General features: G+C 46.8%; 1 protein-coding gene across 3 annotated transcripts in view; it reads left to right on the top strand.

Annotated features, from left to right (window-relative positions):
- The window catches only part of Tarbp1 (TAR (HIV-1) RNA binding protein 1), a 62,092-nt gene that overhangs the window by 27,057 nt on the left and 19,714 nt on the right, over positions 1-15,321 (top strand). For all 3 annotated transcript variants that reach the window (XM_045150373.1, XR_006637215.1, XR_006637214.1), the window contains exons 10-17: positions 821-959; positions 1,699-1,795; positions 2,832-3,004; positions 7,032-7,129; positions 9,387-9,548; positions 12,022-12,236; positions 13,517-13,778; positions 13,863-14,051. In XM_045150373.1, coding sequence (XP_045006308.1) covers positions 821-959; positions 1,699-1,795; positions 2,832-3,004; positions 7,032-7,129; positions 9,387-9,548; positions 12,022-12,236; positions 13,517-13,778; positions 13,863-14,051 — 1,335 coding nt within the window. The remainder of the gene's footprint in view (positions 1-820; positions 960-1,698; positions 1,796-2,831; positions 3,005-7,031; positions 7,130-9,386; positions 9,549-12,021; positions 12,237-13,516; positions 13,779-13,862; positions 14,052-15,321) is intronic.

Genomic DNA, 15,321 nt, shown 5'->3' with positions numbered 1-15,321 from the left:
TTTTGTTTTTTGAGGTGGGGGTCTCTCTGTCACCCAGGCTGACCTGGAATTCACTCTGTAGTGTCAGAGTGGCCTTGAACTCTTGTTGATCCTCTTCTTCTTCTTCTTCTTATTATTATTATTAAATTTTGTATGGGAACTTTAGAAACTATAGCTAAATAATAATACTTTTATCATGAAGTTCACAAACATTGTAGGGAAAAACAGATATATGTTTAGTCATGTGTTACTAACTTTTTGTTAATGACCATCTCATAAGATTATATAACCGAGCTATTGTTGCTAGTGATTTTGTTATTAATGATTTAAATTCAGTTTACTGTGGAAGAAAGATGATTGGCTTAGGAAACTAGAAACTCTCTGTTTTATTTTATTTTTACTTATTTGACAGAGAAAGAGTGAGTGAGAGAGGTAGGGAGAGAGAGAGAGAGAATGGGTATGCCAGAGCCTCCAGCCACTGCCAGTGCACTCCAGATGCATGCACCCCCTTGTGCATCTGGCTAACGAGGGTCCTGGGGAATCAAACCTGGATCCTTTGGCTTTGCAGGCAAACACATTAACTGCTGAGCCATCCCTCCAGCCCTCAGTTAGGATTTTTTTTTTTTTTTTTTTTTTTTTGGTGTTTTGAGGTAAGGTCTCACTCTAGTCCAGGCTGACCTGGAATTCACTGTGTAGTCTCAGGGTGGCCTTGAACTCTCGGCGATGCTCTTACCTTTGCCTCCCAAGTGCTGGGATGCTGGGATTAAAGGTGTGTGCCACCATGCCTGGCTCCCATTAGGTTTTGTAAATAAAGTAGCCCTGTTGTGTTTTTCTTCTCTAGCTCTGTGACTGGTTGCATGTCAATGAAAGATACTTCAGGCAGTCTTCTATTTGTGACTCTGATGAGCTCCATGAGACATCTTTGACTGCTTACGTGAAGAAACTCGTTCAAGATTATGTGAAGTCACCTGGCTGGGAAAGTATGTGTGACATGGTCTTCAGGGATTGAGAGAGCCACAGAGATTTCAGGCTGAGGTGCAGGCTCTCTGTCTTTCTTACTGAGACAGGCTCTCTTGAAGGCAGAGCTCACCGGTGTTGCTGGCCAGCTGGCCCTGTGGACCTCCGTTCTCTGTCTCCCGGGTGCTGGGGTTTCAGCTGTGCACAGCGGGCCCGGGATTGGCGTGGATGCTGGAGAAGGTCTGCCCCCGAGTCCTCCTGCTTGTGCAGCAGGCGCTTTGCCCGCCGCGCCGGCTCCCTGTCCACTCGCTCTCGGGCACTACACTGGGATTTCGTGAGCGCAGGGTCTGTGTGTGGCATGCAGGCCAGAGCACCACACACAGTGGCTATCCAACAGGGCTCAGTAACGAGTCTTTCTGTGTTTCAGCTGTTCTTCTAATAACGTGACGCGGTAAAAAGAATGTTACGTAATTGGGGCTCAGCGATTAAAGCACTTGTTGCAAAGCCTTCTGGCCTGGATTCATTTTACCAGTACCCACATAAAGCCACACGCGCAAGGTGCTAAATGCATCTGCAGTTCATACGTAGTGGCAAGAGGCCCTGGCCTGCCCATTTCTTCTTTCTCCCTCTCTCTTTGCACATAAACATGTAAAATAAAACTTTTTTTAAAAGAATATTATTTAATAATTTTGATTTCAGAGTCTCATTTTTTGAAGGGTTTTGTGAGTGCTTTTCAAACCTTCACTTTTGTTACTTGAGCAGAGGAAAGCAGCTTCCTGCCCGACTGGCTAGAAGCCAGGCTGACTGCGCTGATGGTCCTGCTGGCTGTGGACGTGGAAGGGATGAAGACGCCATTCAGGTAACTTTTGGTTGAGTGCAAAAGAGAGAGAGGCTCGTCAGATGTGTCCATCCGTATGTGTTCAGACGTGTCAGTGATTGGTAGAATAATGACAAAGGCTGAGCTAGGGCACTGTTAATACACTGAAGCAGCGTTTAATACCAACAGCCGGTAAACGGGAGCAGGACGTGTCAGTGCTTTCAGGTCGGTAAGTTTAAATATTAAACTTAATAGTTTAAAGCCAGACTTGGTGGCCCATGCCTTTATTCCCAGCACTCCGGAAGCTGAGGTAGGAGGATCTCTGTGAGTTCCAGGTCAGCCTGGGGCTACGGAATGAGTTCCAAGTCAGCCTAGGATAGAGTGAGACCCTGCCTAGGAAAAAAACAAAACAAGATAAAAATCAAATGAACAAAAAGAGATTAACAATTTAATGTGAAATGAGAGAAAGATATAATGATCACAGTTTTTCTTATCAGTATTAGAAGAATGGATTATAAAATGGTAGCAGCTAGGCATGGCAGTGAACACCTTTAATCCTAGCATTTGGGAGGCAGAAGTAGGATCACTGTGAGTTCAAGGCCAGCCTGAGACTACATATATAAATATACATGAATTCCAGGTCAGCTTGGGCTAGAGTGAGACCCTACCTCAAAAAAAAAAAAAAGGAAAATTCATGGGGAAACTGTACTGTGGACATTGGTTATAACAGTTTTATATCTTTAGGCTTTTTAAAAAAAATACTCTACTTTGTTGACTAGTGTACATTTAGTTTTTCTATCCTATATCAAGAAGTCTAGGCCTTTACAGTTGATCTTGTGTGCAAAGTGGGCACAGGCTTTGCCTCCCAAGGTATTGGAGTGGAAGCTGGTGGTTCACCACTTCCTTGCTTCACTGCCGAACCCTTCCTCAGCAGAAAGCCCTGGCTCGAACGTCCTCATAGGTGCTGGGTATCAACTGTCCAGAGAGGAGCCAGAACTCCCGCTTGCCCTGAGGATGGATGAGGCATTGCTTCTTGCCGCTTCTGAGGTAGTTGATGGGCATATCTTTTACTATCCAGTGAAAAGCAGAGGATGGAGAATATGTTGAGGATCTTCTTAGATCCCCTGCTGGATGCCCTGGCGAAGCTTGGCACAAATGCCTACATGCCCTTGCTGAGGACTGACAGGTGCCTTCAGCTGCTAGTGAAGTTGCTGCACACTTGCGCATTGGGAGGTGCCAGTCCCCAAGACGGTGAGGATGCGTCAAGGGTGGGGGTGCCTGGCTGGGTGTGCTGCTGCTGTTTGGAGTGACGGGGACCCTGGACTCGTCCACCAGGAGGCTGTTCATTCAGCATTTTCCCGAGTGTCTCCTGAGGTGCTGGGGACCTGGTGGAAGTACTGATCTGATGCCGTCAGTTACCATCAGTTTTAGAGTGGGATTTCATTTGTTTTTAAAAAACGCTATGCTTGTTCATTGTGTTAGTTGTTTTCTTGTTGGTGTGACAAAATACATAGCAGGAAACCACTTAAAGGGAGGAAGGGTTTACTTTGTCTTAGTTCAAGTGATAGTCTGTCATGGTGGGAAGGCCTGGTGACAGAAGCGTGAGGCTCTGGTCACATAGCATCTGTAGTCGACAAGCAGAGAGATGAACACTTGCTTAGCTCGTCTTCTCCTTTGCATTCAGCTCAGGGTCCCAGCCACCCAGTTAGTGTGGGTCTCTGTCCCTCGACTAACCCAACCTAGACGTTCCCTCTACACATGGACATGGACATACCCAGAGACAGTCTTCTGGGCGGCTGTAGCTCGTGTCAGGTTGATAGTCACAGAGTGACATCTAGGCCACTGGGGAGGGTCTCTCTTTTCCGTCTGTAAGCAGCATTTGCTTCTGCCTGCACCCTGCAGTGCCTTGTGGGAAGAGTAGTCTTGCTGCAGGCTCTGGGTGTTCAGATGAAGCTCGGGGGTTAGAGCACCACACATTTAACCATAACTAAAACTCCCTAAGCCGAGGCTCCTGAGTTCTTTGTCTCCCACCCATAGGATGCGGTGAGTGAGGACAGACGGGGAGCCGCACAGAAGGGCGTGGGAGCAAGGTTTATTGGAAAGCAACAGACCCTCTCCCTCAAATAAAGCAATTACATATATACCTGAAAGCAGCAGAACAAAGCTCTGGTAGAACTGCTCCCAAAAAGAGTTGCCAGGCTTGAAAAATGGCTTAGTGGTTAAGGCACTTGTCTGCAAAGCCTAAGGACCCAAGTTGTATTCCTCAATAACCATGTAAAGCCAAATGCACAAAGTGGTGCATGCATCTGGAGCTCATTTGCAGCAACTAGAGGCTCTGATGTACCCATTCTCTCAAAATAAATAAATAAATATTATTTTAAAAAAGAGTTGTCAACAGACACTTGGGATTACAATGGCTCTGATAGGTTTGGAATACCACCCAGTGGTGACTCGTGTGGAATTGGGCATCAGACAGGCTCAGGTCACGACACGTCAGCATAAGCATACCCAGGGTCTCTGATTGGTGGAGAGGTAAGGTGGGGTTGTGCAGGCTTAAGGGGTGCCCACCAAAATTCCAAGGAAGTCAGGATGTGGGGAGAACAGTGGGCTGAGGCAGCTGGTCAGCTGCTGTCCGTTTGCTGAGTAGTCCTCTCAGAATTTCAGCCTCTGGACTGGAACTGCCAGGACATTAGGGCACAAGGATTTTTATCTCTTCTTGAGGGACTGTGACCCTGACTAACTTGCCTTTAATGCAAGCTACCTACTCCTAATCGCTGTCAGTATGTTGACATTAAAGAGTGAGAATGAGGGAAAGAGAGGTGGCTCGATGGTTAAGGCACTTTCCTACAAAGCCTATGGACCCGAGCTTGATTCCCCAGTACCCACGAAAGGCCAGATGCACAGGGTGGCACATGCGTCTGGATTTCGTTTGCAGTGACCAGCATGTCCATTTTTTATCTGCTTCTCTTTCCCAAATAGATAAATTTTTTTTGTGTAAAGTGTGAGAATAGCAGTAACTTCATGCTTATTTTTATCTGTGTTCATGTATGAGCATCTTTGGGGTAGTAAACACCTTAAACAGGAAGCAGCGATGGAGGAAGCAGCCGCAAGCTTGACCTTCTCTCCTTAAACCTGACGTGTGTAGAGCAGGGGCAGAAAGAGCCGAGCGTCGGAGTCGAGAACTCTGATGGAGCCGAGCACGCCCAAGTGTGAACTGGAGCTCTTGGACCTTCCTGACCAACCTCATTTGCAGTTTTGGAAATTTGCTGTATTTTAAAATGCTGGGCAGCATTGATATTAAGCCAAATTTGAAGCTGCTACTGATAAGGTTAGATAGTAAGGTATGCTTATGGAATATTAAATCTTGTTTCCCAAGTTTCATGTTACAGTAAATCGCCACAGTGAACACAACAGTAACTTGTGAGACTTTGCAGCTACCCAAGGACATTAATATGGGTGCATTTGACCCCTATGCTCAGTGCTTTGGGAGTCACCTGTGTCCTTGAAATTTTGTTGTAATGTTTGGTACAAACCAAAGCATTGTGATGGTTATCTGTGTTATGACACAAAATTGCTAAATCCCTGGGAACAGTGTTCAGGCCACATAGGAACTTGTTTGTTCCTCACTAGAGCCCTTCATCGCCCTTCATTTTGACTTATTTATTTATTTATTTGAGAGCAACAGACAGAGAGAGAAAGAGGCCGATAGATAGATAGATAGAGAATGGGTACACCAGGGCCTTTAGCCACTGCAAAGGACATCCAGATACGTGCGCCCCTTGTGCATCTGGCAAACGTGGGTCCTGGGGAATTGAGCCTTGAACCGGGGTCCTTAGGCTTGACAGGCAAGTACTAAGCCATTTTTCCAGCCCCATTTTGACTTTTATTTTAAAAGTCTATTTTTATTTATTTATTATAGACAGAGAGAGAGAGAGAATGGGCATGCTGGGCCCTCTAGCTATTGCAAACAAACTCCAAACACGTGTGCCACCATGTGTATCTGGCTTATATGGGACCTGGAGAATTGAACCTAGGACCTTAGGCTTCGAAGGCAAGTACCTTAACTGCTAAGTCATCTCTCCAGCCCCATTTTGACTTTTACCTTTTACATCTCCATACATGTTAGAAAAGAGATTTTGCCACATGTATAGATACCCTTAAATAAATATGTATATATATTTTAGAGCCAGGCATGGTAGCATATTCCTTTAATCCTAGCGCTTGGGAGGCAGAGTTAGGAAGATTGCTGTGAGTTCAAGGCCAGCCTGAGACTACATAGTGAATTCTAGGTCAGCCTGGGCGACAGCAAGACCTTAAAGCCTCAAAAAAAATTTTTTTAATTTATTTGAGAGAGATAGAGAAAGAATTGGCATGCTAGGGCCTCTAGTCACTGCAAATGAACTCCAGACATATGCATCTTGTACATCTGGCTTTGCGTGTATACTGGGATATTGAGCCCAGGTGCTTAGGCTTTGCAGGTAAATGTCCTACCTGCTGAGCCATCTCCAGCCCTATTTGGATATTGTTTAATGATGCATTGCTGGTGTTTTAGTTTTCTGTATGTGCATGCATATATGCTTATGTGTTTGTAGGTATATGTGCAGGCCAAAGGCAGTATTAGGTGTCTTCCTCAGTCACTGTCCACCTTTAAAAAAATTTTTTTTTGTTCATTTTTATTTATTTATTTGAGAATGACAGAGAGAGAGAGAGAGAGGCAGATAGAGAGAGAGAGAATGGGCGCGTCAGGGCCTCCAGCCACTGCAAACGAACTCCAGACGCGTGCGCCCCCTTGTATATCTGGCTAACGTGGGTCCTGGGGAATCGAGCCTCAAACCGGGGTCCTTAGGCTTCACAGGCAAGCGCTTAACTGCTAAGCCATCTCTCCAGCCCCCACTGTCCACCTTTTGAGACAGGCAGGGTCTTTCATTGGCCGGGAGCTCACTGAGTAGGCTAGACGAGCTGGCCAGTGAGCTCCACTTGTCTCTGCCTCCCTAGCACCGGGATTGTGGGCTCACGCCGCCATGCTCACTCAGCCTTTACGTGAGTGGTGAAGCTTGAACTCGGGTCCTCATACTTGCAAGGCAAGCACTTTACTAACTGGACCATCTCCCTAGTCCCTTTTACGATTTTTAAGGTTAGCTATAGTGAATGGTGATTATATTATAATTCATTTTCAGTACGTCATTCACTGTTGTTTCTAATGATTGTACCAGAACTTCAGGGGTATTTGCACCAAAGACCCCATTTCTGTTGTTTTAGCGGACACTTTCTCCTGCAGATGAGGTATCCATGCTTCTCCAGACCTACGTCATGTCTGCTGCAGAGAGCATCTCTCAGTTTGTCCTCAGAAGACTCACAATGAATGAACTTCGGAGTGTAAGTCTGCGCTGGGGGCTCGCTAGTCTGTCTCCACTCCATAGTGCTGGTCCTGAGCCAGGCACAGGTGCTCAGTGTGATTCTGTTAAACAATGGGCCCCTCATTCCTTCTCCAGGGGGTCCTTGCAGGGAGTGTTCTACCTTCCAAGCCAAAAGTTGGGGTGCTCCTCATCCCCCCTCATGCTGTGTGCAGTCTGGTGCGTGTGTGGTATGGTGTGGTTCTGCACAGATTCTGCGGGTGCTCACAGTAACAGATGGGTTACTCTCTCCAGTCTATGGCTCAGTGATCACCTGTCATTACTGAAATGATCATCAAGGCCACCATACACTAACGAACCCAGTCATTGTGCTTTCTCTTTCTTTCAAAAGCCTTGTGATGGAGAGATAATCCCCCTTGTATGGCTAGGGAATTAGAGGCCTGGGAAGAAGATGGAATGGAAATAGTAAATGGTAGATCCCACTTCTCCTGGATTTAGGAGTCAAAAAGGCTTGTATTTAATCATATTTTTCCAACCCGTTACCTCGGAGGATGTTAGAAGAAATTGTTGACCCTCCTTAGAATTTACATTTCTTTTTTTTTTTTTTAAATTTATTTATTTGAGAGCGACAGACACAGAGAGAAAGACAGATAGAGGGAGAGAGAGAGAATGGGCGCGCCAGGGCTTCCAGCCTCTGCAAACGAACTCCAGACGCGTGCGCCCCCTTGTGCATCTGGCTAACATGGGACCTGGGGAACCGAGCCTCGAACCGGGGTCCTTAGGCTTCACAGGCAAGCACTTAACCGCTAAGCCATCTCTCCAGCCCAGAATTTACATTTCTTTTGTGTGTGTGTGTGTGTGTGTGTGTGTGTGTGTGTGTGTGTGTGTGTGTCCGGGGGCAGCTTTGGGTGATGGTCCGCTCTCCCACCTTTTTTGATGCACCGTCCCTCACCGTCCCCTGCTGGCTTCACCAGGTTACTTGCCTGTGAGCTTCCTGGAGATCCTCCAGGGTCTGACTCCCATCTCACTGCAGACACACTGGGGTTACAGACACATGCTGCTGTGTTTGGTTTTATGTGGGTGCTGGGGATCTGAACTTGGGTCCTTATGCTTACACAGCAAGCTCTTTATCCACTGAGCCATCTCCCTAGGGCAAAGCTTAGATTTCTTTTTTTTTTGTTTGTTTTTTGTTTTTTGAGGTAGGGTGTTACTGTAGTCCAGGCTGACCTGGAATTCACTATGTAGTCTCACGGTGATCCTCCTGCCTCTGCCTCCCAAGTGCTGGGATGAAAGGCATGAGCTACCATGCTTGGTCAGAGCTTAGTTTTCTTATTTCCAGAGTAGGATAGAAATCTTGCTGGCAAGGCCGAGTCAGCATTACTTGTTCTAACATGACGGTGTAGTTTCTGCCTCCCGAGGATACCTGATGTTCAACTGTGTGGCTGTGAGCGCAGAGAAGGGTGTCCCTAGGCGCAGCTGGGTGGGATGAATCCAGCTTCACCGATGTCTTGTTGGTCCTTTTTTTTTTTTTCTTGTAGATTTATTTTTACTTATTTATTGGGGGGGGGGAGAGAGAGAGAGAATGGGCATGCCAGGGCCTCTAGCCACTGCAAACGAACTCTAGATGCATGCACCACCTTGTGCATCTGGCTTATGTGGGACATGGAAAATCGCACCTGTGTCCTTAGGCTTTGTAGGCATATACCTTGACCACAAAGCCATCTCTCCAGCCCTGTTCTTTTTCTTTCTTTCTTTTTTTTTTTTTTTTTTGTTTTTTGTTTGTTGTTGTTGTTTTATCGAGGTAGGGTCTCACTGTGGTCCAGGCTGACCTGGAATTAACTCTGTAGTCTCAGGGTGGCCTTGAACTCATGGTGATCCTCCTACCTCTGCCTCCCTAGTGCTGGGATTAAAGGCATGCGCCACCACGCCCGGCTTTCTTTTTCTTTTTTTAAGATTTATTTTTATTTATTTATTAGAGACAGAGAGGGGGTGGGAAGAAGAGAGGGAGAGAGTAGAATGGGCATGCCAGGGCCCCTAGCCACTGCAAATGAACTCCAGACACATGAGCCACCATGTGCATCTGGCTTATGTGGGCCCTGGAGAATCAAAGCTGGGTCCTTTGGCTTCTCAGGCAAGCACCTTAACCGCTAAGTCATTTCTCCAGCCCTGTTGTTGGTTCTTTTCAATGCACGATCACTTCCTAACAGAGCTCTCCTGGTTGGGTTGTGTGATGGAGAGTCACAGCCCCTTGTGCCCTGTCCATCTCATGTGTGTTACAGGTGGCTGACATGGACCGTTGCCACTTGTACCTGAAGGTGCTGACTGAGCTTGTGGGCATCCCCGGGAAGCTGGGATGGAGGGCAGGCAACCCTGTTGGCAGAGTCATATCTCCTCTGCAAAGCGCATGCATTCACCATCTTCTGGAGGCTGACAGCGGACAGGTAATTCTCCTGGACTGACCTTGAATGGTTTTGTCAAGTGGCATACTTGGTTGCTTGATGATATTTTGCAACAATAACAAGTATGTACTTGGAGGTAGGGGAGAGGGGACATAGTTGGACCATAACTGGACATGACCAATTTGCAGTATTTTTGTATATGAAGTTGGTGTCAAAGTATAATTTCAATCTTTTTCATAAAATAACTATGAAATGGATTAATATTTGACTTTGTAATAATCTAAATAGAACTTGTTTTCCAAACTCTTATGAACATTTATTCTGAATTAATATTAAAATTAATGTTACATGTTAAAAAATTTTTGCTGACATGAATGGTTAAAGTAGTGTCCACAATTGACCTTACTCTGAGAATAGTGTTGCCCCTGTCATGGTATTGAATGTCCCTTGTGGGGAAATGTGGTGACTTCATTCTTCTTTCCCTTCCTCCCTTCTTCCCTCCCTCCTTTCCTCTCTTCCTATTAAATACAAAAGCAATTTTTTTTAATTTTAAATTTTTATTAACATTTTCCATGATTATAAAAAAATCCCATGGTAATTCCCTCCCTCCCCACCCCCACACTTGGGAGAATGGAATTACAAAAGCAATTTTTAAAAAAATTATTATTTATTTCACACAGAAAGAGGGAGATGAGGGAGACAGAAAGAGAATGAGTGGGTGCGTCAGGGTCTCCATCCACTGCAAACAAACTCCAGAGGCACGTGCCCCTTTGTGCATCTGGCTAATGTAGGTCCTGGGGAATCAAACCTGGGTCCTTTGGCTTTGCAGGCAAACAAACGCCTTAACCGCTAAGCCATCCCTCCAACCCACAAAAGCAAATTTATATATTAATTAGGTGTACTTGTTTGTGTAACATTATACAATCCAAAGAGACCCTAATGTGATGTTACCTGGGGAGTGTTGGTAGGAAAATATTAAGTATTTGTTTTAATTAAACCATGATGTTTCTCTTTTTGAGGAAGGGTTTCATTTAGCCCAGGCTGATCTAGAAGTCACTGTGTAGTCTCAGGCTGGCCTTGAACTCATGGCAGTACTCCTATGGAGTCCTCTGCCTCCCAAGTGCTAGGATTAAAGGAGTGCACCACCATGCCCAGCTCAATATTTCTTTTATTAAAAAATATGTTTATTCATTTACGAAAGAGGAAGAGAATTGGTATTCTGGATCCTCCTTCTGTTGTAAACAAACTCCAGACACATGATAGACTTTGTGCATCTGGCTTTGTGTGGGTCCTGGGGAATTGAACCTGGGCCAGAAGGCTTTGCAAGCAAGTACCTTTAACTACTGAGCCATCTTCCTAGCCCCAAACCATTATATTTCTATAAGGTCAGAAAACTGTATGTAAGTAAAAACACTGCAATTCATAACATGACAATAGTCTCTATAATGTGATCCAAGATGTATCAGGCAATCTGGAGCCTTTCTTGCTTCCTTCCTTCCTTTTGATTTTTCAAGATAGGGTCTCACTCTAGCTCAGGGTGGTCTTGAACTCACAGCAGTCCTGCCTCTGCCTGCCAAGTACTGGTATTAAAGGCATGTGCCACCACACCATGCCCCACTAATGGAGCCTTTCTTAAAAGTGTGCCTCAATGTACAGTGAAGTAACCTCCCCCGGGAATGTGTGTGTAGGGAGAGGCGTGACCTCCACCCTGGGAATGTGCGTGCAGGGAGAGGCGTGACCTCCACCCCGGGAATGTGTGTGCAGGGAGAGGTGGGACCCAGTTTCTCACATGCAGCTAGTCCCTCATGTACCCTCAGGTAAGTAGAGACATTGGGTTTTCCTCTTACATGCTGAGTTCTTGGGGGATGGCTCATTTGGGAAAGTGCATGCCTCGTAGATACAAGGACCTGACTTCAGTTCCCAGCACACACATCGCAGTGCTGGGCGTGGTGGTGCTCACCCGTAAACCCAGTGCTGGGCGGTGGAGACAGGGGGACCCCTGCAACTCCAGTCTGAGCTCATTGCTGAGGTCTAGGCCACTGAGAGAGTCTGTTTCAAAAGTGGAAAAGGTGCCCTTTAGCCCCCACGTGCACACACATGCACACTCAAATGTGCACCCACATACACGTGAGCACACATACACATAGGAAGAAAATGTTGAGTTATTACCACCTCACATTCATTACCAATCTGGAGAAGACAAAAAACTGAATAAGGTCTGTCTGTTGCATTTCCTTTTATTTAAGTAGGAACAAAAGGAGAGCAGCCTGGTGGTGCTCGCCTTTGATCCCAGCACTTGGGAGGCAGAGGTAGAAAGATCACTGTGAGTTCAAAGCCAGCCTGGGACTACAGAGTGAGTTCTAGGTCAAGCCTGTGCTAGAGTGAGACCCTACCTTGAAATCTCCCCCTGCCCAAAAAAAAAGGAGAGAGCATGAAATGTTGTAGCCTGGTGACCCTGGTCCCCATGGGCTGAGACTTACTTCTGTCACCTGAAGGCTGCTCTGTGTCCCTGCAGGAGCCGACCCTGGGGCGGCAGATCCAGAGGGCGGTTAGCATGGCTGCCCTGGCTACCCTGTGCAAGGCCGCGGACCTGCACCTGGTGCCGCAGCCAGATGCCGTCATCGCCGGGCCCGCCGAGCGGTTTCTTTCCACCCTTCCACTGAACCAGACACTGCAGAAGCCCTGCTCGGAGGAGCAGAATGGGTGCAGGCGCCCCTGGGAGAACGGCAGGTACACAAGAGAGACGTCTTTGTTTCTGAGGGCTAGAAATCTGATTGTGGGATCTGGGGAGATGGCTCAGTGGATCAAGATCTCACTGTGTGAGCATGAAGACCAGAGTTCAGTGCTCACACCATGTATGTGTGCTGGCACACCCCTGTAACCAGCACCCAGGAGACACAAGTGGGTTCCAAGAGCTAGCTATCTGGCTAGTATCTTAGCCAAGTCATATAGCTCTGGGTTCAAGTGAGAGAACCTATCTCGAGAAATAAGGTGGAGAGGGATTGAAGAAGATAGCACATGCACACGCACCCCACCACACACATAATTGTGTGGTCGTGGCATTGGGGGCTCCTGGCAGTGTTCATGGTGCTCCAGGTTCAGAAGATGAGGCTCTGTCTCAGATGAAAAGGTGTCATCGTGTTCTTCATCTCTCTTGTCGGAAACCTGATTCCCAGTGTAAGCATTTGTGCTACTGAGGCAAGCACGTCTGCTGTCTCTCCTGCCCACGGTTTTCAGTTCACATGCACAAACACTTGCCTGTAGGAAGTTGGAAAATTGGAGTTTGTGAGGTTGCTTTGGTTTTGGCAAATAGGATACTTGACAGTGACTTTCTATCTGTTGTCTTGTTCAATGTTATGTTACTATAATGAAATTCCTAAAAGTGGGTAACTTAATAAAGGAAGGAAGTTTGAGCATATATAGTTCAGAACACTGAAAAGCCTAAAAGCGTGGCAGCCGCCTGGACCATACAGGCAGAAAACTTGGAATTCAAGGAGTAGATTAGAAAGAACCTGGGTGGCTGTGCCCTGTCTGTGGCAGTCCGCTGTAGGGGTTTTGAGGCCTGTCCTCCAGGGCCAGAACTCACTACAGGACAGTGAGTGAGCTCACTGACCAGTTCCTAAGGCCTCGTCCCGGGAGCCTACCTCCACCAGCCCCACCTCCCAGCATCGCCCAGGGACTTTGCTCAAGACAGACCACATTTAAACCACACCCCCTCTGTAAAGAAACAGCAGATTTAGAAAAGTATGTCTTTGGGCTGGAGAGATGGCTTAGCGGTTAAGGGACTTGCCTATGAAGCCTAAGGACCCATGTTTGATTCTCCAGATCCCATGGCAGCCAGGCACACAAAGGTGAGGCTAATGCAAGGTCACACATACCCACTAGGTGGCGCAAGTGTCTGGAGTTCAATTTCAGTGGCTGAGGCCCTGCTGCATCAACTCTCTCTAAATAATAAGATAAGAAAAGTATGGCCTAGTAATCTTTTCTTTTTCTTTTTTTTTTTCTTCTAGTTTTTATGAAGAATGTTCCTCTTCCCAAGGATGGGGGAAAATAGTTGCAGGCTATATCCATGATCAGTGGGTCTGCCTCTCCTTCCTGCTGAGAACGTACCACAACCTTATTCCAGCCACAGAGAGTGACCTTCCCGAGTGCTTCCTGCCTGCCCTTCAGATGCCAGCACAGACCCTGCGGTCCGCACTGGACGCCCTTGGCCTTCTTCCTTCCGACTGTGTCTCACCTGTGTTCCGCTGCATGGAGGTGCTGGTTCCCAAGGTGAGGGGGAGAGGTGGCTTGAGCGAAGGATGAATGGCCGCGCTTCGGAAGTTGGCAGCTGTGTATTTCTTTTCCCTTTACCAGCTGCTGACCTCCTCGGAGCCGCTCTGCATAGAGTGTTTTGACGTGGCATGGAAAACGGTATCTTCTTCAAGCAACACCCAGCTGACATTCTGGCCGAATTTAAAAGCTTTTGTGGAATTTGTTTTTAATAACAAAGTACTTACCAGTGCCGCAAAAATCAAGGGCCAGGCATATTTCAAAATTAAAGAGGTAAGTTGTCTTTTTCATAATGTGCGTGACCCTTAGCAGGCAGAAAAAGCGTTACATTTATAAGTAGGTATTGCATTCCTTTTCCCAGCCAGCACATGTTCTTACACATGACTGTCATGCCTGGGAACAAGGAAATTTAACTGTCATAGAACAGGAGACACGGGACTGGTACCGAATTCCCACCTGCCCGATGTGTTAGTTTGGTCACACAACTGTAACCAAACACTTGATGGAAGCAGTTTGAGGGAGAAGAGTTTGATTTTGGCTCAGGGTCTTAGGTGATGCAGCCTGTTGCTGTGAGGAAGGCAGCTGTGTCCAGAGTTGCAGGAGCTTGAGGCAGCGGGTCCTTACATCCTGTTGGATAGACCAAGGCAAGGCCATGCTGTAACTCCCGGGGCCTGCCCCTGGTGGCCTGTGTCTGCCAGTGACGTCTCATGTCCTGAAGGTTTCACTTGCCAAGACAGTGCCAGCAGCTAGGGATCATCTGCTCAGATTCGTGAGCCTGTGAGGGACTTTCCTGATACAAGTCACAGCACACTCCTATCATGTTGATACAGTGTTTAAGATCTTAGAGTCATGAGGGCTGGAGAGATGGCTCAGCTGTTAAATACTATGGCTTGTAAAACCCGGCGGTCCCGGTTCCATTCCATAGCACCCACCTAAAGCCAGATGCACGAAGTAGCATGTGCACCCAGAGTTTGTTCTCAGTGACACAAGGCCCTGCCTGCCCATTCTCTCTCTCTCTGTTAAATAAATAAAAAATAAAGCAATCTCGAGTCACATGGCAACTTGAGAGTTGGGGGCCTGGAAGGTATCTCAGTCTATGTAAAGTGCATTCCTTGCAAGCATGAGGACCTGAGTGTGATCTCCGAACCCATGTCAGGTGCGGCATGGTGGTGCATGCCAGTAATCCCAGCACTGTGGAGGCAGAAACAGAAGGATCCCTGAGGCTCTTGGGCCAGCCAGTCTAGCCTAATAGACAAGCCCTGTGCCCAATAAAAGTGGACAGCACCTGAGAAATGACATGCACAGTTGTCCTCTGTCCTCCACATGTACTCACACAAAAACATACATACATATGCATTAAAAAGTACATTTGACAAAGATTTGCATCTTTTCTCAACGTGCAAATTGGCTGTCTTGTCAATACTCCCTACATGACAAGAACTCATAGATACTGTATTGGAAAGTTGTGACCTGAGGATGCTTTAAAGCAGCCAGGATGTGCATGTGTGAAGGTTTCGTGAAAATGACATGTCATGTGACATGA

Source organism: Jaculus jaculus, chromosome 5, assembly GCF_020740685.1.
Source record: "Jaculus jaculus isolate mJacJac1 chromosome 5, mJacJac1.mat.Y.cur, whole genome shotgun sequence".
Lineage (NCBI taxonomy): Eukaryota > Metazoa > Chordata > Mammalia > Rodentia > Dipodidae > Jaculus > Jaculus jaculus.
The sequence above is the reverse complement of the archived record's forward strand: the minus strand, read 5'-3'. Positions and strand labels throughout refer to the sequence as shown.